This window comes from Hippopotamus amphibius, chromosome 11, assembly GCF_030028045.1.
Source record: "Hippopotamus amphibius kiboko isolate mHipAmp2 chromosome 11, mHipAmp2.hap2, whole genome shotgun sequence".
Taxonomy (NCBI): domain Eukaryota; kingdom Metazoa; phylum Chordata; class Mammalia; order Artiodactyla; family Hippopotamidae; genus Hippopotamus; species Hippopotamus amphibius.
In genome coordinates this window covers 5,425,857-5,449,247 of record NC_080196.1, presented here as the reverse complement: position 1 = coordinate 5,449,247, position 23,391 = coordinate 5,425,857, and the positions used below count along the sequence as shown (strand labels likewise).

Below are 23,391 nucleotides of genomic sequence, written 5' to 3'. Positions count from 1 at the left end.
ATTTAAAAAAAGAGAGAATAAAACTCTTAAAAAAAAAAAGGATGAACGAGGTCCAAAACTCAGATAATCCAATTTGACATGAATTGTTCAAAGTGGCAGAAAATGTTTCAAAACTATTCATCTGCCAAAACAAAAAGCAACTCTCAGTCACGGTGTTAGCAGCCAGCAGGTAGACATGGCAGAAAACCTGACTCACCAGCTGAAGTGAAATCACGTTAACTACCCCCACCCCAAAGATGTCTTGGAAAGATCCAAGACACCGGGAAAATGAGCTAGAACAGAACCTAGAATCACCACATGGAACCACCCCTCAAGGCCATTTGCTCACGACCCTTGTAATAGGTCGGTCAGGTGGTGTCAGTCCCCCAGGGGACAAAATCATGGATCCTGAAAGAAAGATACTATGAAAGGGGGGACTGGCAGGAGGTAGAATGAGACCACCCAGTGAGAGTCGGGAAGCTGCGGACGGGCTGCCGCAGGAGCAGAGGGCTGGCTGGTAGCCCGGAGGCTGAAAAGAATTGCCAGAGTCACTAGAATCCCCAGTGGGCTGCAGAGCATGGCTTGGACCAGGACTAGTACAATGTGTGTCAGACGCTGCACGATATGGTCCAAGCCCACTGGAGAAGTGCAACACGGCAGCATCCGTCACCTGCTTGGAGCACACAGCGGCTGAGAAGCGAGGGCAAGTCCAACCCATCCAGGGAGACTTCGGTCCAAACCCACTGTTCAGTGCGTGTGTTTGGAAAGTCCAGCTTGAAGGCCAAGGACAGATGTGAGAGCAGATTTTGGTGGGCGGGAGGAAGGGGAGGAGGTGCACGGGCTCTCGGACTTTCCCTTGTTGGGGACTGGTCCTGCCGTCTTGGGCACTGGTGGCTCAGTTCCAAAAACAGCCACATATTTGCCGGCCGTGTTTCCCCCTGGTGACGGGCAACTGGATGAAGGATGCTAAATGCTGTACCCAGAGGCAGGACGGTCTCTGGTGGGCTTCTGCTGCTGGTAGTGGTTGTTTCCGTGAAGAAATATCAATTCCCTGGGAGCACACTGTGGAAGACGGGGGGCAGCAGAGGCCAAACAATCTCTTCCCTCAACCGCCCGAAAGATTCACAAGGGGAAGTCCCGCCTGGACTCACACCCGAGACCATGGCTTTTTGTCTTGGCAGCATCTACCTGGTTCACGAAGACCCAGCAGCATCTGGCCCCACAACAGCCCAGAAAGAAAGCACAGACCGGAGGGTCTATTCCCCTGGGGAGCGGGCCAGATCCTTCTGGAATTCCCTTCTCCAGGAGCAATCTCCTCTGCATGTCTGTTCCCATTAATGGCAAGAATAAGTAAGGAGGAAAGAGCCAAACAGATAAAGCACTTCAGTGGGCCTAACCTGGGCCATTTCTCGGACCCATGCGAAAGGGTCTTTGAAGATAGTTAAGAGGGAAGGAGGACCCTCCGTAGTAATGCTTTCTTGGGGGTCGGGGCATTTGTTATGAACTCTTTCCCTTAGTGCTGCTGAAAGGAACAGAGCACATTTGAAAGTACGGGGTTGAGAGGTGGGGCGTGGGGGCAAGTGGGAAAACCAAGAAAAAGCCGATATACTTGCCTCTTATTACAAATTAGACCCCCTTTAATAGTCACATTGAATTTAAACTCATCAAATTGAAAACGAAATGCTGAAAGCGACCTGGAAGAGAATAAATCAGTGACACCACGAAAACCCAAATCGGAGATGACATGTTTTCTCAATTAAAAAAGAAATTTATGTGTGTACTGGTGGGGGAGGGGATGTGGAATAAATCAAGTGAAATGTGCATTTTAAAAAGCAATCAACATCTCAAGAGCTGCCTTCGGGTCTGAGGTCCCAGGACCAAACTGCCCACAGGGCATTAATGAATGGACGCTACTGGCCGGCTGCACCACAGTACCCCGAGGACAGCGCTGAGACGATTACCGTTCAGCAGGCTTCCTCCCCAGCGAATAAAGGCAAGCAATCATTTCTTCTTCTTTTTCTTTAAACCCCAACCCTGACTGTTTCTAGTGGTAAACACAGGAACACCCACGCTGGGCAAAGCTTCCAAGAAACACCAGGAGGACAAGCAGCAAAATGTCACATCACACTGGGTGGTACACCTTCAAGTTCCACATCCAAGTCACTGGTAACAGAAACGGCTGAGTCAGAACCCCAAATGAAGACGCTGCTTCCCAAAGGAAAACTGGGTGATTTGGAAAGTTCCATGAACTCTTTCCGGCCATGGAAGATGACAACTGTTAAACAGTCACCTGGAAGAAGTACTGCACCTTCCAGAAGTGTTTTACATCCCTTCCGAGGAGGCTAACATACACCCTGAGAACTTCCTCTGGCTGGAGGCAACTCATCCTTGAGCCAGAGCAATGCTTCTCACTTAATCCCAGCAAAGCCACTGAGGATCAAGCATCCCCACTTGAAAGCTAGGTAAACTGATGCCGAACTGGATTAGGTTTGTCCAAAGTCAGAGAGTAGTAATCAGGGAAGCAAGATCTCTGGCTACAAAGCCCACATCAAACCTTCAACTTTGTGCTTGATTTCTAGGCTATTTAAAGGGAAAGGAAACCCAGAACTTGCAAGCACCAACTTTAGAGTAAGATGCACGTTGGTTTGAATTCAACACTGACTAGCTCTGTGAGCTGGGTGTCAGAGGGAACACCTGCTCCCCCTCCTTCGTGTTCAGATCAGTGGACTCCTGTGACTCTTCCCCAAAAGGCATGGCATGGGAGTGAGCATTTCCAAAGGTCCACTGAACTGACACACGGGCAGTGGGAGCTGTTTCCTCTCTCTTGCTCTTTGAACCTCCCTGTTCAGGGCAGGAGGGGGCACTCTCCATGCCCTAGCTTCAGGGGTGAGCTCCAGGCCCCAGCCTGGCTGGCTGAAGCTACCAGGAAAGAGATGCTCTCTTTCTAAAGCTGAGGTTGCCTTCCTGACCACCACATCAAGACAGGCTTTCTGAGAATGCCACCAACAAAGGAAACTAGAAAAAGAGAGATTCCATCTGAGGCCATGGATCTAACCACATCTAAAGGTAGAAGCCTGAACTTCCCAGTTAAAGGCACCAGTGAAATCCATCAGAGAGGGCTGTTGGAAGTTACTTTTCCATCATTTCCAGCCAAGAGCACTGACAAACACAAGCCCGCCTTATACGAATGTACAAAGTTCGTACATCACAACTTCCCAGGCGTAACGCAACTAGGAGAAAATCTAGGCACTCTCAGGACCTTTATGGGGATGAAAAAGAATTGGAGAAACCTGACCAAACAGAAGGACGCTTTTCTGGAAAAACAGACTCTGAGGCTGTCTGCAGCCTGAGACGATCTTGGGGTAACAAGTGCTCCGCTCCGATGGCCTAGGGACCCAGCTAGATAATCAGGAGCTGACCAGGCACCTGCAGGCTTCGCGTGTGTCTGCAGAAGCTGTGCAGCCTCTGAAACCATCGGCAGGTCCCGTGTCCTCACGGACGCCCCAGAGCCCACAGGCTTCCTGGAAAGACAGGGTTGTCGGACCCACCTGAGGCACTAGAGGCCCGCGACACGTCCTGGGCAGGGGTGGAGCGGTTGCGGCTCTGCTGTCGGCGCCGCCCGGTGGCCGACCTTGTGCTGCGCACGTGGACCTCGCTGGCCTTGAAGAAGGCCACCATGAAGGGCTGCTTGTCGTAGGGGCCGTCCCTCCCCACCAGGCCCGCGGCTTGGGGGTTGATGTTGAGCCCTGGAAGGCACACCAAAAGCACACCTCTGTGATGCCACGGAAGCCTGGCGTCCACCTGCAGCTATACACCTGAGCCTCCCAGCTGCCAATCAGCAAGGAGCCCGCGTGAGCGGAGGGATGGGACGTCCTCGGCCCTCCTGGGGCTCCCTCCGGATGGGCAGAATCACCCACTCCTTCCTTCCAAGGTTCCTGGAGGCAAAGCCAGGGTTGGCGGGACCCCCAGCTCCCCCACTTCTGCTGGTCTCTTCCCTTCATGTCCATCTTTCTTCCCGATCATACGCCTCCCACCTGGTGAGGCGACTTGACGGGCAGACGCGCCCCGTCCGAGGGCCCGAGAGGGGACCCGGAGCTGCTGGACTTTGATTCTGTAGGAAGAGCGGGTGTAGGAAGGGCCCCCCACAATCCTATTCAACATCAGAACACAGAGCCCGCTCCCACCTTTCTCTTATATCTCAACATGCCCCCCCCCCCCCCGCCTCTGCCTGGGCACTGCCCTCTGTGGTACTCGTAGACCCTGGACCCTCCAACCGTCTCCAAGTCCTCGCCAGGAGCCGCGGGGAAAGGCTTGCTTGTCCACGGCGGCTCTGGGGGAACAGAAGATGAAGCAGAGGGCCTGCCCGTCTGGGAGCAGAGGGCCGGCCCGGAGGCCCGGGCTCTGCCACACCTGCCGCAAAGGGAACGGAGGCCACCCACCTTCGGCCTGCCTGGGGCCAACTCACCGTCCCGCGTCACCACGCTCAGCTGCAGTCCCATGTTGTGCTGGGGGGTCAGGACCCACATGTTGCTGGTGGCCGTGATGTCGAATTCTAGCCAGCCTTCTTCCGACGCCCACACGGCGTGGGTGTCCAACAGAAACAGGTCGGAGTCTCTGAAAGGGAGCAAAGACGGCAGGATGAAGGGCGCGGGGCCCCCGGCTCACCCCCGCTCCGCCCTGCCTGGGGTTAGAACACAGATGCCACCCTCGGATGAGGGATGGTGACCTGGCCTGTGTGACCTCATACAGGACACACACGTGATGCGATCTGGGGAACCTGCGTGTGCTGGGGTGCCGCACGGCCACCAGCGTCCTCCTGACACAGGAGGGCCCCTTGGTGTCCCCAAAAGCCTCACTACGGCTGCTCACGCCAAATCTTTCTCAGAATCAAGGTAAATTTAAGATAAACAAAGAGTCCTATTTTTCCGTGCTTTACAGCTAACGACCTCTAAAGAGAGAAAGTGGGGGTGGGGGCAGTGAGGAAAAGGGTTCAGAAAATATTAAAATCAGGATCCATAAAGATGAGCATGTACTTTGTTTACTTTAAAAAAAAAATAAGGACCCAACAGTCCTCACATGTTAGTTCCTGTGAAAGGAGAAGCCAGGATTCACATCCTATTTCTGAGTAATCATCAATTCTTTTCTTGTAAGGCCTTTGCATGGCCTGTGGTGAGAGCGGCCTCCCTCCCCGTGTGGACCATGGGTTTTAAGTCTCTCCCGGCCCCGCTGTGAGCCACGCTGGGGTCCGCTGAGGCACACTCACCGAGCCCATTCCTTCCACTGACCTCCACAGGGACTACTTTTACTTTTTTTTTTTTTTTTTTTTTTTTTACAGTTTCCAACTAACATGACCCTAGGGGTTGTGGGAAGACAGCGTGAGGGACCCGCGTGCTGTGATAAGGGAGCGTGAGGGACGGTCACCTCAGTGTGTTGCAAGGACACTCAGTCTGAGTTGACATCCCAGGGTCTCTGGCACGAAGTGGCCTGGAATTCCCATGACAGGGAAAGGGGAGGTTTTGGCCATAGAAAGAGTCAAATCCCCTGGTGCTGGAAATATTTTGCTGCAAGAGCTTACAGGACAGGAAAATAAGTAGAATTCAATACTAAATTTAAGATGAGTACCACAGTGCTAACAGTGTACATTTAAATCCGTTATAAACCACTTGCATCTACTTTGCTCTAGTCGTCCTAAAAACTAGGTAGAATATCATTATCCCCATTTTACAGCTGCGGAAACTGAGACTCAGATGTGAGTTTACCGAAATGCAGCCAAGGTAAAAAGGTGTAAGTGAAAACCATCCGGTGGAAAGAAATAACTGGATTCAGAGTTTTCCACAATGACTTCCAGCCTTTTGAGATTATTATGAAAGACAACCTGTGACAAATGAATAAAATGTATCTCTAGTCCCTCAAAGCTTTGGGAGCCAGTGAAACATCCGAGTTAAAAATGTTAGGCTTCTCAGAGGGGAAACAATGTTTCCTGTTTACATGGCTCAAAGTTACAAGGCAAAGCCATTGTCATCTTTTCCAAGCTCAAAGCAGTAGGTGCGGCTACACGTCGTTTACTCAGCTGCTGGACAGAGTCTGCAGGGGGCACATCCCTGCCTGCCATCTATAAAGTGCACCCCCCTCCCCGCATGTGTCACACCCCCTGCTGACAAATTACCCCCCCATTACCGAGGTGAACGTGGGCAGTCAAACAGGGGGTGTTCGTGGAAAACAGCAAGAAGGGACGGCAAGTCCAAAGCTTTGAAGTGAAGATGTAAAAAGACATCAATGCTGTTCTGGAAGGTTGGAGAAGACCCTCATCCAGAAATAACACAGACACCGTGAACAGCAGTGTGGGAAAAGTCTGGTCCCGAAGGCAGCACGAGACATGATCTTGTCAGAGAAGCGGTTTCTAGAATGAAGATGCCTAGCGTCACTGGTTGACAAAACCCTTAATGTGCAACTGGCACATGTTTTCAGGACTTAAAACAAGGATGCAGGGAAATACAGCCCAAGATATGAGCGTGTCATGGCTGGCAGAAAGAGCTGGAATGAACTTTTATACTCAAAAAGTAGAGTTTATGATAAAGGAACGGGAAGTCTGTTACCAGAGAAAGTGGGGGAGGGGACAGAGGCCATCATCCAAATATGGGAGCAAGAAAGCAGAGAAAAGGAAAAAGAGGAGCAGGGCATGGCTTCAATAGGGAAAAGGAAGAATGCACAACCATGATGGGGAAGAAACAAAGTCCACAGGGTGAGCGGGGTTTGGTGGACACAGGAGCCTGAGTTTCTACCCTGACTCTGCTCCGGAGTCACACTGGGACCCCCAGGAATTGGTGGTACTTCTGGGCCACACCTTGCTGACTGCTCAGTGAGGACGACGCCAGTTCAAATTCAGCCACTTAAACCTAGGATGCTCAGGTCCCTTAGAAGGGAATTGATGGAGAGCGTGGGCTTCAAATAACTGGGCTCAGTGGCTAAAGGAACAGCAGATACTTCCTGTGTGCTTTCACCACCCAGGCACTTGCCGAGAGCTCCCTCTGCTCCTCCGGGAGGCAGGTCCTATTACGCATCTCTTCTGGAGCTGACGGCATGCAGCCTGGAGAGGGTAAGTGTATGAAGGCCACACAGGTGTTAAGTGGGGTGACCTGAGCTTGAAACCAGAACTCAGGCTCTCCGCCACCGCATACCTAAGAAGCAGAGTCAAGAAAAGTGCAGCGCAGACAAATATCATATGATATCACCTAGTTGTAGAATCTAAAAAAATGATACAAAATATGAAATAGACTCACAGATATAGAGAACAATCTTATGGTTACCCAAGGGGAAAGCAGGGGAGGGATAAACTGGGAATTTGGGATTAACAGATACATATGCCTGTATATAAAATAGATAAACAACAAGGACCTACTGTACAGCACAGGGAACTATATTCAGCAGTTTGTAATAACCTATCATGGAAAAGAATCTGAAAAAGAATATATACGTGTATAGCTGAATCATTTTGCCATACACCTGAAACTAGCACAATATTGTAAATCAACTCCACTTCAATAAGATTTTTTTCCTAAAGTATAGGGCAGAGGTAGCAAATACCCAGCAAGGGCTCGGAATAAAGTCAGAGATTAAAATCCACTGCACATCAATGCCACTGGCGGCTGGATACAGAAAACACGTTCAGTTGCTCAGGGCTGGCAGAAGATCAAAAACCATGAGCCACATCTCATGTCAGGGTCAGGGGAAAAGGGGTGGAAAGGTCGTGCAGGAAGTAAAGGTTGAGATGCCTAAGGTCTGCTGCTAGGACTCCAGCAACCTCACAGGTCTCGCCCTCCTCCCCCTCCCAAGCACAACGCCCTCTGTCTAGACTGCAAACACCACTGACACACATTCAGAAAGGGTGAGGAACTCTCACAAAGGATGACAGCCTTGAGGAGAGACTTTGCTGGGTTGACACTTCCAGTGACTCAGGTATTTAAGAGACACTATTTACAGCAAGTCATTAAAACGGGTCTGGTCTGACCCACATCTGTTTACTTCTCTTCAATGACACATGACCTTCTCAGTCTGCGGACTCTGTCAAAGTGTCACCTCAAACAAGATGCACCCGATTTTGCTATATGAATCACAGGGGTTCCCTTCTAAACCCCACTCCAGTGGAGTCGAGGTCTTCTTTAGGCAAGAAGTGCAATTTTCAACTAGAATGAAAGTCAAAAATCAATCACTTTAGACAGTAAGGCAAGGATTTTTACTTTTTTCATATGTAATGTATATAGAGGATTATGTCTAAACTTTTACCAACTAAAAAGGTAGAAAAGAAATAGGATATTTGAAAACAGCATTACAACTCAGAGTAAACTGCTACACACACACACGGATTTGAGTAACAAGGGTGAATGAACATTATTATTCTATAATCAGCCAAGTGCTCACTGATTTTATGCCACTTGAATTTACCCACTTTTCACCTTTAGGATGAGCATGGCATAGAGAGAAGGTTCATATATCAAAGGCACGTAAACTCTGTAAGGGATATTTCATCTTCGATAAACCCATACAAATCACTTTGCTGCCAGGATATCAACACAGCCCTGCCCTTACACGGTCTTCACCACAGAGCTGCTCCTACATGTACCAGTTCCTCATGCCCACCAGAAGATGCAGATACTATTCACACCACCGCAGGTTTACAGAGCAGGAAATCGAGGCACACATGGTTAAGCAGTTTGCTCGCTCACTCAGCCGGCACGCGCGCAGCTGGGATTTGAACCCAGGCCACTTGGCTCTTAACCATCACAGCAGAGGTGCTCAAGGTCAGTGGGCATCAGAATCCCATGGGGGCCTTGTTAAAACACAGACTGTTAGCATCTCTGGGGCGGAGCCTGCAAACTCGCATTTCTAACATATTCCCAGGTCTGGGGACCATGCTCAGAGCCACTGTTCTCCCCGCACGCTCCCTCTCTCAACTACGAGAAGAATGACCTTGGCCTGCTTTTTAGGCTTAAAGTTCAAAGCTGTCTTCTCTCAAAATATCTTGCTCCTCTCCTTAAAATAGTGCAAAGTCATGCAGGCTTCACAACTGTTTGATTGTCTTAGGGACTGGCCTTACCCTTGGGGAGTTATCAGGCTAGACTAAGAATCACAGGTAAGATCAAGTCCAAAGCAGCCGTATTATTAGAAGGTTTGCTTCTATGTGTTCAAGACAGGGACAGAGGAAGAAGGCGGAAAATGACTTTGTAAAAGTTCATGGCCACCTAACCTGTCCTCTTTGGCTACACAGACACAAGAATGTTCCGACACACCGGGGGCATTTCCTCCAACTCACCCCAGTGATGGAGCACACATTGAATGAGGGTTCTGCAGCCCTTTAAACATGTCATGGGCAAATCTTAGATATTTTAGTTCTTATCACCAACCCCACAGCCTCGTCCTTGCCCACTATGGGGAACTAAAAGAGGAAAAATACTGTTAATTTGTGATTTTAAAAGAAATAGCAAAAAAATCTTAACTATAACTATGGCCTGCCTCCCACAAAGCTGGACATCCTGGTGAGGAAAGCCTGGCAACCTGTTTCTGGGAATGAATGAGAGAGAAGGCATAGTTTCCAGAAACAAAAACCTATTTTCTTTTCTCTGCCACATTTAACCAAGTGGATAAACAGTTCAAACAAGGATTTCTCCTGCTCTCCACACCCTGACATCCCTCTCTCCAAAATGTAGCATTCTTCTGAGTGTATCCAATTCTGTGTGATAACCTTAATTCCTCTCTAACCTTCTTGGCTACCCTGTGCCCTTGCAAAGAACTTCAGGTAGATCGTTTTAAGTCTAAGGAATATGCTCTTGACTAAGAAGATGAAATTAATGGGTTACATAACTGCAGTTGTGGGTCAGTTACATTACCCCCTTTTCAGGGGTAAAGGAACAAATACGGAAAAGTTCAGTGCTTGCCTGGGGCCCATGCTGAGTGCGCCAGAGATTATCAAGCAGGCAGTAAGATTTCAGCAGTCCCTGGGGATCAGACCTCTGAAAGCCAGATACAGAAAGAGAAACAGGTGTGGCTGGGCACAGTGATAAAAAGGCTTTGACTTTCCTCTGCCCAAAGGACAGTAGGGTTTTCCCCTCCTGGCTTTCTCAAGTTTGCCCTTTTCTTCATAAAAGAAAATGGTCCCAGGTATCTCACTTTCATGTCAGTGGAGATAAGAGTTCCTGTTACCTCACTTCAGGAGGCAGCACCGAACATCCGAAAGAATTCGTAGAGCAATCCGTTGATGAGAATCAGCCTGTGAGAAATGCTGTTCTAAGAAAACCTCTCTCTTAGGTCCTGGCTCAACTACCAGGTTCAGGTCTGGTCTCCAGAATTATACTGTTAATGACTCAAACATCAACATTTGTGGGGATTCATTATAAAGGTTGCCAAAAAAAATAATAAAAATATGATACTTCAGAGATGGATGCTTCTGGCTACGATGTATCAAACTAACACTCCTGCTAAGAACAACTGAAAACACAAACCTGTTTGAAGCCATCTTAGAGCAACCAGGGAAGGCAGTGCTTTATGAGTCAAGAGCTTGGAGAGGAGAAAAATGCATCGAGGTGAGCCCTGTATTTGCTGCTGCTTTTTCATCTCTGGGCATTTGTTAATTCCTAGCATGACACAAGGATGTCAAACAGAACGGAGCCGCAGCCTAGAGCCTGGAGCAATGCTGCTGGCTGGGGACACACACTGGAGCGTCAGGAGTTATGACTTGAAGGGCTACGGTCCCAGAGGAAAGGGGCTGTAGAGAAGTGAGCTCATGAAAGTGATCTCACAGAAGTTTGGGTTCACTTCCTCTAGGACCTTGGCTCTTCAAGTCCTGGCTGCCATGAACTCCAATATTTCCATTTGAGATACTTGCCAAATATTTGGCTGCGTCTGCATGGAGAAAGAAGCTGAGAAAACAAGCAAAAAGAAACTGCTTAGAGGATTAAAAAGAAAAACAGAGTTTTTGGCAGTCTCTCAATACTGGGGAGTTAAAAAATTAGAGTTCAGAGCCCACCAAGGAAGAGAACTTCTGGTAAACAACCTAGACCTTCAGCTGAGACCCCTACAGAGCTAAATTATAGAAGAAAAGGAAAACCAGAAACAGAGAAGCCTTAACACATCTGGAACCCAGCCTCAATTAAAACAAAAGAACAAGGTGATCTGCCTGCCTGTATTTTATCTTCCTTTCAGAAGAAAATGAAATCTAGTCTGGAAGGAGATATCAATATCTAGAAATGATTTCATAAATAATGCTGAGAATTTAATTTCAAAAAATTATCAGGCATGCCAGGAAATCAAACCAAATGAGGAAGAAATCAAGGGAACAAACTGATAATAGAAATAGACCCACAGGTGATCCAGATAACAAAGTTTTCAGACATGATCTCAGAATCTAGCCTTATATTAAAAGGATAATAAATCACAAGTTGGGTTTGTTCCAGGGATGTGAAGTTGGTTTAATACTTGAAAATCATTTAATGTAGTATATCACATTAACACTGTAAAGGAGAAAAGTCATATATAGACATCTCTTAGTAACCTTGGGTGACTAATTCCAGGACCTAATCCTGGATACCCAAAATACCTGGATACCAAAATCCATGTATGCTCAAGTCCCTTATATAAAATCATGTATATAGTATTTGCATATAACCTACCCATATCATCCTGTATATTTTAAATCATCTCTAGATTATTTATAATACCTAATACAGTGCAAATGCTATGTGAATAGTTGCCAGCACACAGCAAATTCAAGCTTTGCTTTTTGGAACTTTCTGGAATTTTTTTTCAAATATTTTGACCCATGGTTGGTTGACTCCATAGATGCAGAACCCATGGCTATGAAGGACCAACTATAATCACCCCCCAAAATTCAGAAAAGATAAAATCCACATCAATTTCTAATTTTAAAAAACTCATAGCAAACTAAGAATAGAGGAGAATTTCCTTAATCAAATAAAGAGTATCTACAAAAACATTTACAGCAAACATTATCCTTAATGGTGCAATATTAAATGTCCCTCCCCTTATATTAGAAATCTGATAGAGACTTCCAATCTGAGATTAGAAATCTAACAGAAACCTGAATGGAATTCAACATTGCACTGGATATCCAGGGAACACAATAAAATAAGAAAAAGAGAAGCAAAAATATAAGAATTACAAAAAAAATACAAATGATATTTATAGATGACATGATTATATTCATGGAAATTCTAAAATCCCGCAGAGAAAAATTATTAGAATTAATATGCAAATTTGCAAGGTTGCTGGATATAAGCTCAATATATAAAAGTCAACTGTATTTCTATATGTGGGCAAAAAAGAATTAGACACTGAAATTTTTAAAAGCTAATAACACCATTTACAATAGGATAAAAACTTCAATACCTGGAATAACTCTAATAAAAACATTCAAGACCCCCCAAACTGTAAAATGTTATTGAGACAAATTAAAGAAAGCCTAAATAAACACATTCTTGGACTGGAACACTCAATATTAGTGAGAGTCAATTCTTCCCAAACTGAGCTCTAAATTTAATGAAATTCCAAACAGAAGCCAGCAAGTTTCTTTTGTGGAAACTGAAATGCTGATTTTACAATATACATGAAAGTGCAAAGGGCCACCAATAGCCAAGAAAATCTTAGAGAACAAATTTGGAGAACTTATACACCAGATATCTCACATATCAAGACTTCTTATAAAACTAAGAGAATCAAGAGAATATTGGTGGGACTTCCCTGGTGGTGCAGTGTTAAGACTCCACGCTCCCAATGCAGGGGGCCTGGGTTCGATCCCTGGTCAGGTAACTAGATCCCACATGCATGTTGCAACTAAGAGTTCACATGCCACAACTAAGGAGCCCATGGGCCACAACTAGGACCTGGTGCAATCAAATAATTTTTTTTTAAATTATCATTTTAAAAAAAGAAGAGTACAAAATTGGTACAAGAAGAGAAAAATCAACCAAAAGAACAGAATAAAGATCTCAGAAACAGACTTAAATATACACGGTCACCTGATTTATGACAAAAATACCACAAATGTGCATGGAAAAAAGATAGTAATTTTAATATAATGGTCCTGGGTCAGTTAGGTTTTTCTGCTTTCAGCTATCTAATCGACGTCTGTAGTTCACCTGTGATCTCAAATATGCACTCCTGTAGAGTTTAGCTCATTTTGGGGATCTAAATACTCCCATACTCCACTGCCTCTTGGGCATCCAACCATGACTCCGACACGTCCCAACCCGGACTCATCTCTATCCCCCACCCCTGACCTATTCCCAAGCTCCCTACCTCTGTGAATTGTTCAGAGAAGCAAATCAAATTAAAAATTCTGGAAAACTAGGGGTTTTTTTTTGCCTTTTGACAGTTATTTTCTCTTCTGGGACAATTATATTCTATCTTAAAATAGGTCAGAATTGGTGACCTTTGTCACAAATTTAGTTTAAACAATGATTCAGCCTGGCATTGTTCTTGGGGACTCCACCGGCATGGCCTCTGGGTGGCCTAAGGAAATCGTTCTCGGTTTTAAAAACCAACTCTAACACAGCATTGCCGGATCCCCTTGATTCAAAGATGCATATTTTTTTTAAGTAAATTTATTTATTTATTGGCTGTGTTGGGCCTTCGTTGCTGCAGGCTTTCTCTAGTTGCTGTGAGCAGGGGCTACTCTTCACTGTGGTGCGCGGGCTCCTCACTAGGGTGGCTTCTCTTGTTGCGGAGCACCAGTTCTAGGTTGTGGGCTTCAACAGTTGCAGCACACAGGCTCAATAGTTGTGGCTCACGGGCTCTAGAGCACAGGCTCAATAGCTGTGGCACACAGGCTTCGCTGCTCCATGGCATGTGGGACCTTCCCAGAGCAGGGCTTGAACCTGTGTCCCCTGCATTGACAGGTGGATTCTTAACCACTGTGCCACCCAGGAAGTCTAAGGCGCACATCTTCCAATCCTAAGGATTCCGAAGTTAGCATGCAACATACGAACCTAACTGAAAAAAAAAAAAATTACGGAAAAACCCATTTTGCCTGTTTGCACACAGAAGAGTAAGTTGCGATATTGCTTATACCAGGAGGAACTGAATTTTAAATTTGGTAATAATTCTCACTTTAAATGTCTTCCAAAGGACTGCACCATGATAGAACATGAAAAAGAAAAGTTATCACATACACAGAAGACAGACCATCGCTGCCAAGCAATACAATTGCCCAAACATATAGAGTAGAATATGGAATTTCAAAACTATCGGAGGCACGTGTGGCCAATTCACGTCCCAAACAGAACCATCTTTCAACCCTGAAAAAAAAATCTCTCACTAGCTTTCAACAGAAGCTGTTTGACTCCGACCTCTCAGTATACAAAATTGAGTAAGAAGAGTCAAAGTATGTCTTTAACCAAGTAAGAAATGTACATGAAAATGATATTCTTAAAGGCCCCCAAGCGGCACTATTAACATATAGGTACTACAAAAGTAAAGGTCAAGAGCACGTGTTATGAAAAGCAACATGCTACCATCATGCTACTACACATGATCATGGGAAGCTGACAGTTAATCAGAGCAGCCTTTACTCTCCAAGTATGAAGACAGGTTAGTGTGTACGAGATGCAGGAGAAAACAGTAAACGGACAAAGATATAATACTGTGAATAAGTACAAGTGCTTCTATATAAATGTATTCGAGTCTATTTTCTCCTCCACACCTCTCCTCTAGAAAAACTGCTAATAGATTCATGGTTCACCACTGGATCAATGAACGTTTGCAGAGGATTTCCATTGCAAGGCCTCGAATTCAGTACCAGGGCTGAATTCTAACAGACACATCTTACCCCCAATACAGCTGTCTCCTATGCCACCCAAACAGAAGCATCCTTGAGATGTTTGCATCCAAGCTAAGGAGATGAAGATGCAAGGCATGCCATAAGGGGACCGCTTACCTCTTTCTGGCCCTTCACCTTTATCTCGGGACTGTCCTGCCCATGTCATTAGGGTGACTTCGGGGAGGCAAAGCAGACCATAGTTTAGGCCTCATCTGCACTTGACAAAATCCATATGTGCCCATTTCATCCTTCTAAAGGGTAACCTGACTGCCCCGCTAAATGGGGCCACGGCTAAATCCTAAGGAGGGAATACAGGGGAAGGTCTTTTCCAAACCCTAAGCACTATACTTCCACCAGGGTCATCATTAAAACATAACGATTTCTCACATCAGACAGTAACATCAAACTCATCTTAAAATATCAACCCCCACGCCATACTGCAGAGTAAAATTTTAAAGCGAACTACAAAGGGCACCCTGTGCTTCTCTGACAGGACAGCGTATGCCGTGGGGCCCCATCACCCCACCCCACAACTTGCTCCAGATCTTTTCAGGACGTAGATTCCATCTCAAGGCTTATTTTCAGGTTTTGAACAATGTACCAGTTGTCTCCCTGTTCTTCCGCAAAGCGCCATCTATTCAAGTCATCACTTTTTTGAACTTACCTGGTCCACTGATTTCTTACCAGCCAGAGGAAGAAGGTTTCTGCAGAGTCGCAGCAATGGCCTATCTTCCAAGGATCTTTTCTGACCCTCCCTGGGTCAGGCGCCCTAGCCCTTTACACCAGGAAGCCCAACACAGAATTTCTTCTGTCTCAGCTGAGGGTATGACTCAGCATTGAGAAACCTGCCTTTTTTTTTTTTTTCCTTTTTCAAGGAGGCCAGCTCTTTTGCAACACACACATGTGTCAAGCTGATCTATCAAAAGCTACAAATTTCACTGAAACACAGATTAGACAGCTAAGTTTCTTCACAAGCCTGGACAGTCCTTTTCAGCCAAGATACCCCAAGATGATACAGATGGGGAGATTGAACCTTCCCCAGAAGGGGTCCCGCAGTTCAATCTGGAGGCCTCTGGAAGAACATCAGGAAACCACAGGCGGCCTGGGCTCTGGGCCCACTGATAAGAAAAGAAAATCTCCTCCTAGCCAACCTGGAACTCTTCAAAAGCATGAAATTCTCTCAAGTCTCCCAGGATTCCCCCTTCCCTATGCACAAAAATTAAACACATCCAATTGCCACACGCTCCCATCCTAGAAGGCAGAGCAATTACAACTCTGCTGTGACAGGGAGTCGGCAAAGGTTGGGACCGTTTGGGAGTTTGTTTTCCAAGCTCGCTGCTGGCCTGGAGGAAGCATGACACCACCATCTGAAGCTCAAGGCAGCTGTTCGTTTTTGGCTGGAGCTCAACATAAACCTTACAAATGGTCTGCTAGCGCATGCTCGCTCTCTTTTTTTGAAAATAATAATAATTTTGAAAAAAATCCACAGTCACAAAACCTCCAATCCAGTGTTTTCACCATAAAGCTTTTCCTGCAGAACAGAGAAAACTATGTTTTCCAAACAAATGTCAGAGCCAAAAAGGCACCAGCAGGTTACTTCCATCAGAGAAAGGCAAGGGGACCGATGATTAGGCAGACTGAAAATCAATGGCTAAAGCAGTTCCGAAGACTCACTGAATACCAACGCTCTCTGAAATATCGAAAGATGAAAATCTAGCAAAGAATAATTTACTTTTCAAAAGAGGCCCTTAACAGTTAAGTCAATGAATATACTTTTATTTAGGAGTGTAAATCAGACATCAGAAAACCTCCCTTCCATTCTGACATGTTGGTCTGTTATAAAGATCCCGCAACGGCTCTATTTTACTTATAACCTAACTGCCACAGCTGCGAATTCACACACCCATCCATGAATGTCCAACACCAGGACGTGTCCCCAGAGCCTGGCATGTCCTTCCTTCTCCATTTCCCTCATTATCGACTTGAATATGCATCAGGGCCAAATGTTGGCAGTGCTCTCAAAACAGTCCTTGTACAGGGCAAGTTCATGTTTGCTATTATTTTAGTGTGTGTATTTGAGACAGACCCACACACGGATCCGTAAGTTCAGGAGAAACCAAACTCTTTCCTTTGGACCTTCTTGGTCCAAACTTTTGTACTTTCTTGGGGAGGCAGCAGATTTCCAGACCAAAAGCAAGAATCTGGAGCTGGTTTATAAAACTAAAGCTAATAGAGTCCATAAATGTGGGGTTCCCTCCCCCTCAGCATGTGGAATCTTAGTTCCCCAATCAGGGATCAAACCTGTACCTCTTGCATTGGAAGCTCGCAGTCTTAAAAACTGGACCACCAGGGACGTCTCTCTTCCTTTCAATTTCTTAAAAAATATTCATTTATTTGGCTGTGCCGGGTCTTAGTTACAGCGCGTTGGATCTAGTTCCCTGAGCGGGGATCAAACCTGGACCCTCTGCACTGGTAGTGCAGAGTTTTAGCCGCTGGACGGCCAGGGAAGTTTCCTCTTCCTTTCACTTTTACCTTCGCATTTACCATACAACTGCCAGGCTGTCCACCACCTCCTGCCCACTGAGAACCACGGGCAGTGCTAACCTCTGCATCAGGGCTCTCGGTTCTAGCCAAACCACTCGCCTGAGTTCAAGGTCATGGGCTTGTTTTTTGTGTTCTACAGGACTGAGATGTCTGCTGTAATACTTCATCCCTCTACTCCTCCAATCCTCTTAAAAAAAAAAAAAAAATCACTCCATGGAAGTTTTTCTTTATTTGCTAGGCAGCCCCAAGAACACAGTTCTTTTGTAAAATAGTGTGGCCTCATTTCAGGAAATAATATAGACATGGAAAAAAAAAGCCTATTGTTCCCTTGCACACACATGATAAAAAATATACTTGAGACACGTATACACACACTCACTCAAAAACGTCTTATATCTTATATATGTATACGTTGTACGCACAAGCACATAGCCTTCTATTTGCCTGAACCAGCAGCATTTGTAAGCATCCTCAGAGAATCTTCAAGTGCGAATTTATGCAGCCACACTCACCCCCCATTCAAAGCAGGGGCTGAACAACAGTGGCAAACATTTCATTCCCAGTAAATTATATCCTTTCTGATCACAAAGGATGCTTAGTAAATACCACTCACTGGCTTGCTTCGGAAGAGAAACCTGTTTGGAAACTCTACACCTTAAGAGCAAAAAAATCTTCTTGCTGGCTAAACGCTACTGTGTGCTGACCTTAAACTCTAAAGCCACCTTCCACAGACATACTCAGGTTTAGAGGGTGACAGGGTGAGGAACAGGGGCCAGCCCCACCCTTTGGGGTTCCTTGAGCCTCCATACCTGTGCTGATGCTCCTGTAAGACTTGGTAAATGCTGATAAGAAAAGTTTGGTTTTTAAAGCTCCCCACAACACAGTCCTTGTAGATTCGGAACTCTGCAGCCGTCACCGCCTCACCCTCAGGAATCTGGGATAGGTTGAACTTGAACTCTTTGTGGTGTCGCTGGCGAGGGGAGAGCTCCTTGTCGTACTCCACTATAGGATTAAACAAGAGAGAGTGACAACTATTGTTACTTGGCTAAGTGCCACAGGCTCACCTCTAGAAAGTTCCCCCGTTTCCATTCATAAGTGGATTACCAGTTACCCAGGGCTTATGGGAGGGATGGGGGGGGGGGGAGGGGGGTGGCGGAAAGAACCATTGGCTAGGCTGCCAGGCTGAGATTAAGATCCTTCATTTTACCCAAGGATTAAATACAATTCTTAGATGTTCTTTAAAGACTTTAAATAGTTTAACCAAGTTGCGTGAAAGCCAAGTTATTTAAACGCCTGGCTTCGGGTTTCCTCATCTGCACAAATGATGTCAAGTTGTAAGAATTCAGGAAACGTGACTAAGAACGCCTCTGCCATCCTGGCCCCACTGTCCCCTCCCAGTCCTCCTTTCTTCCTGCTGCCCCGTCCCCTGGGGTTGGTTCCTTCTCTCCCCACCAAGCAGCTGACAAGACCAAGAGCAGCCCTGAGCTAACCTTCGGTGAGGGTCCTGGTGGTGGGGGGAGGTGGAGGGGGGGCAGTGCATCCTGCCTGGGTCTGAAGCTCGAAGGGTCCTCCGGTTTTGCCCGACATCCAGGGGAAACTTCTGCTGAGGGTTTAATGTGAAGCCTCATAGAAAATATTGCTCTAATTAAAGTCCATCGCCCTCCCTCTACTGCGGAAAACTGAGGGCTGAACGCCTCTGAGGGGAGGGCTCCTCTGGGTTGTGAAGCTGCCAGGGTCTCTATTTAACCTACGTGCAGCACCCAAGTGTGAGGACAGAGATGTGGAAACACATCACCGACGGGATAACGTGCTCTTGTCTGAGGCTTTTTTAAAAACTGGGAAAGGATGGAGTCCGAAAGCTTAAAAAATTTTTTTTTAATTTTAATTTTTTTTTCATATTTGGGCCGCGCTACACAGCTTCCAGGATCTCAGTTCTCCAACCAGGGATCAAACCAGGGCCATGGCAGTGACAGTGCGGAATCCTAACCATTAGGCAACCAGGGAACTCCCTAAAAGCTTTTTTTAAATGAATTTTTTTCCCCTGCATGAAGATAAACTATGGAAAACTACAAACGAGTGATTATCATTCTTCAGATGGCTATGCAAAGTCCTGGGTGAGAGAAATGCTATCCGCCTTGGATGCTTCACTCATAATTGTTGTAGGAGAGAAAATGAGCAACCTGTTTCCCCCCACAAATCCTGACTCTTTTCCCTAGAGCTCAGAAATGCTTCTGTCCTGCTGCTCCTGTTAGTTTTTTTCTTAATGGCAACCGCAGTAAAATCTCATGAGCACGTTAATCCTCGATGCCAGAGTTTTTCCAGGGCTTGTGGGTAGAAAAAAAAAAAATCAAGTTATTTGCCACCATTGGAGGTGCTGTTCTCCGTAATCACCAGAGAAAAGCCTTGCAGATTTAGCTTCTTAAAAAAAAAAAAGCCAATAACTCTTTATACGAACTTGAGACCTCAATGGCATTGCAGAAGCTAGGGAAAGTTAAGCCATCCACCAGGACAAGGTTTTAAGTACAGAATTTCTGAAACTGCCATGTGACTATGCAACAAATCTCTTAAACTCAAGTTATCCCTTTTCTGGGGCCGGGGGGGTGGGGGCAGAGGAAGTTGTTAAAAAAGAGTAAGCTCTGTCTTGTGTAGGAGCTTGAATATAAGTTTAAAAAGAGGTCCAGCCAGAAAGCAAACCATGGTTCAGTCCCAACAAGAGAACAGGGTTTTTAATTAGTGGCTAAGCATGCAAAGCAATACTGTTGGGAGTTCACTCAAGGACACCTGCACCTGATGCAGGATCACTTTTCCCTAAAACTGATCTGCCTTTTCAGTTTGATACGTTATCATCAGCAGTTAAAAAGTGAATCAAATCTGATTTCCCAAAGACGCTTTCTAAAACAACAGTCACAGAGCTTTTCTATAGGGCCTCTTGGGTGCTTAAAAACTTTAATATCAAGAAATGAAAGCATATTCTTTAGATTCTTTTGAGAGAATGCATAAGAATTCCTCCAAGAAGTCTTCCAATCGCCCTTAATATAAACAACAGAAAGAAAAACTATAAATGCGAAGCAAGACATAAAACAGTGACTCAAAAAAAATAAACCAGTGACTTAAGATACTTCAGTGATAAGGAGGACAGAAAGGGACATTCCAATACATGAGAAATATGTTGGTCTTTGGAGAGGTATACCACCCTCAATAAACCACACCTTCGTGTATGCACACCCTTGGGTGGTCGCTCGGCCCTGAGCTGGCTCTGCAACCTTCTCTGGACCAATACGAGGCAGCAACAGTGGTGCTGAGTGACTTCTGAGAGTAAGTCATAGGCTTGGAACTTCCTTCCACTTAGGTGTCTCGGAATGCGTGTCTGGGGAAAGATGGCTACCACGTAAGAAGTCCGACGACTCTGAAACCCCTGAGGCTATGAGGAAGTCCAAGGTAACCACGTAGAGAGGCTGTGTGGTGCACAGAGACACAAAGGGAGAAGGAAGGAGGGAGGGAAGAGTCCAGCCAGTCTCTAGCCACCTCAGCTGAGGCGCCGGACGTGGTATGAAGACGCCATCTTGGATGTCCAACCCAGCGGAGCCTCGGGTGACCCCAACCCCAGCGACCACCTGACTGCACCTGCCTGAGGGACCTTGAGGGGGAGCCACCCAGTTCATCCCAGTCTTTTCACAAGACCATAGGAGACGATAATAGCACCTCGCTGTTTGCAGCCATTATATTTTGGGTGATTTGTTACACAGTAAGAGGCAACAACACATGGAGAGCAGGGAGGGCAGGAGAGGATGAGAGAGGAAGAGAGAAGGGGAGTCTGACCTTGCCAGGAAGGGGAGAAACTGCACGCAGTTCTTAAGGAGGAGGGATTTCGAAATCCTGGGAGGCAGTGTGTGCGACTAAGGAAGAGTCCTGGCAGCCGCTCACAGACAGATGTGAAGAGATAAAGAATCTAAAAATGAGAAAGTAGAAGCACAGTTCAAAGCCTTGCATTTTATCACCGTGTGAATTAGAACTCATTGCCTTATATGTACATTTTCCCAGTTCTCCTCTAGCGGATCCTGAAGCACTCCACATCCTCCTGCTTTTCCTTAATCCTTCTCGGAGGAGATGCGTGGTCTCCTCAGGCCCCTGGGGAGGCTCTGATTACTGCCCACCTCGTTTTAAGCTCTCCCACCTAAACGCTTTATTGTCTCCTGAACCTCTCCTTACGCCTCCTTAGCTCAAAGCTGCACCGTCTTCCTCACTCTTCCCACGAGACCTCAGCTATCGGTCACTGGCGTCAGCTTGGAACGCCTCCTCCCTCCCCAGATCTTCTGCCCACAGCTGAATTTACACGGTGCCCTTGCTAACGTCTCAGAAGGATCGGAGAGATAGGAACGATCAGGTCGCCGCCTACACGTGCACGTGAAGACCACCGCAGTGAAACGGTAACGGTTCCAACGAGCTTGGCGGTTCCCCTTCAAGCTCTGTGAGCTGGGTTCCCTAAACGCCAGACAGGTCAGGAAATAAGAGAGAAGACTGGGACTTCCTAGGTGGCGCAGTGGGTGAGCATCTGCCTGTCAATGCAAGGGACATGTGTTCGAGCCCTGCCCCAGGAAGATCCCACATGCCGCGGAGCAACTAAGCCCATGTGCCACAACTATTGAGCCTGCGCTCTAGAGCCCGTGAGCCACAACTATTGAGCCCATGTGCCGCAACTACTGAAGCCCACGCACCTAGAGCCCGTGCCCTGCAACAAGAAAGGCCATCGCAGTGAGAAGCCCACGTACCACAACAAAGAGTAGCCCCTGCTCACCACAACTAGAGAAAGCCCATGTGCAGCAACGAAGACCCAACACAGCCAATAAAATAAATAAATAAATAAATAAATTTATTTTAAAAAAAAAACCCCTCAAAAAAAAAAAAAAGAGAGAGAAGGCTGAGGTGGGGATCCAGTGCTCAGTACCTATCCTGTAGCCCCTGCATCTGGCTTCTCAAAGATGGTCCCTGGGTGGCATATGATGAAGCGGTAGCTAAGAGTGTGGACGAAGTGTGAAGCTGTCAAATGGGTTTGAATTCCAGCTCCCCCTTCTCTTACTCAGGTGAGACTGAGCAAGAGATTAGCCAAAATTTCAGCTCTCAGTTAAACGGGAAAAATAACATTTCTGAGCATTACATGAGACCATCTGTACAAGACAGGCGATGGCAGAGCAAGTGCTCAGTGAATGGCAGCTGTGAGGGTCATGAGCTGGTCTCTGAGAATCTAGCTCCTCTGTGCTGAGAGTCTGCTTTCGCCGAGTTATTCAGGTCTCCTCTGGAGACTGCGATGCTTCCTCTAAGTGAGCTTTTTCCACTGGAGGACATCCATTCTCTGGAAAGGGAGGTGAAATCACTGTCTTGAGTAGCATCAGTCTTAGCGTTTGACTGCTGAATACAGTGCTGTGTTCTCTGAGGCAACCATTCCTAGAATTCTCTTATTTCAAGGACCACTGAAAACATTTTTTTAATGGTAATGACCTCACACAAGGCACTACTGTTTCTGTTTGCCTTTTGTAAGGACAATGAAAGAAAGAAAACCAACTGCACCCTGTTAAGGCTCCGATTTTATTTTTAAAGGTCCTTCTAACACCAGATCGAGTAGGAAGGACGTAATTCAAGGATCTATGCAATCCTTGAGGCTGAATCGATTCAGCTTTCATACAACTCACTCTGTTCTCCCTCTGCCTCAGACGACACCAGCTGAAATTTCAGACCCGCACCAGACCTCCGGCCAACAGGTAGGAGTCACAGCCCGAAGGAATAAACGTTACTGGGTTAAGATTATAAAAGTAAATTCTGTAGTGTTATACATGCAACGGTATGTATACATGTGTAATTTATGGAGTTAACGAAGCCTAACAACAAAACACCAAGGAAACCAGCACCCAACCTAAAAACTGGACGGTGACCAATAGTCCTCCCCAGTGCCGTCCCCGACCCCCACCCAAAAAGGACCTCGGATCATGAACAGTGTCTGGCAATCCTCTGCCTTTTGTTTGTGTGTTTGCTTATGCCACATTCAA

At 46.3% G+C, this 23,391-nt stretch overlaps 1 protein-coding gene across 1 annotated transcript in view; it reads right to left on the bottom strand.

Moving 5' to 3' along the window:
• Positions 1–23,391, bottom strand: part of BMP6 (bone morphogenetic protein 6) — a 141,302-nt gene that overhangs the window by 6,504 nt on the left and 111,407 nt on the right. The window contains exons 2-4 of the mRNA XM_057698343.1: positions 18,160–18,352; positions 4,445–4,593; positions 3,528–3,725 (exon numbers count right to left, since the gene is read on the bottom strand). Coding sequence (XP_057554326.1) covers positions 3,528–3,725; positions 4,445–4,593; positions 18,160–18,352 — 540 coding nt within the window. The remainder of the gene's footprint in view (positions 1–3,527; positions 3,726–4,444; positions 4,594–18,159; positions 18,353–23,391) is intronic.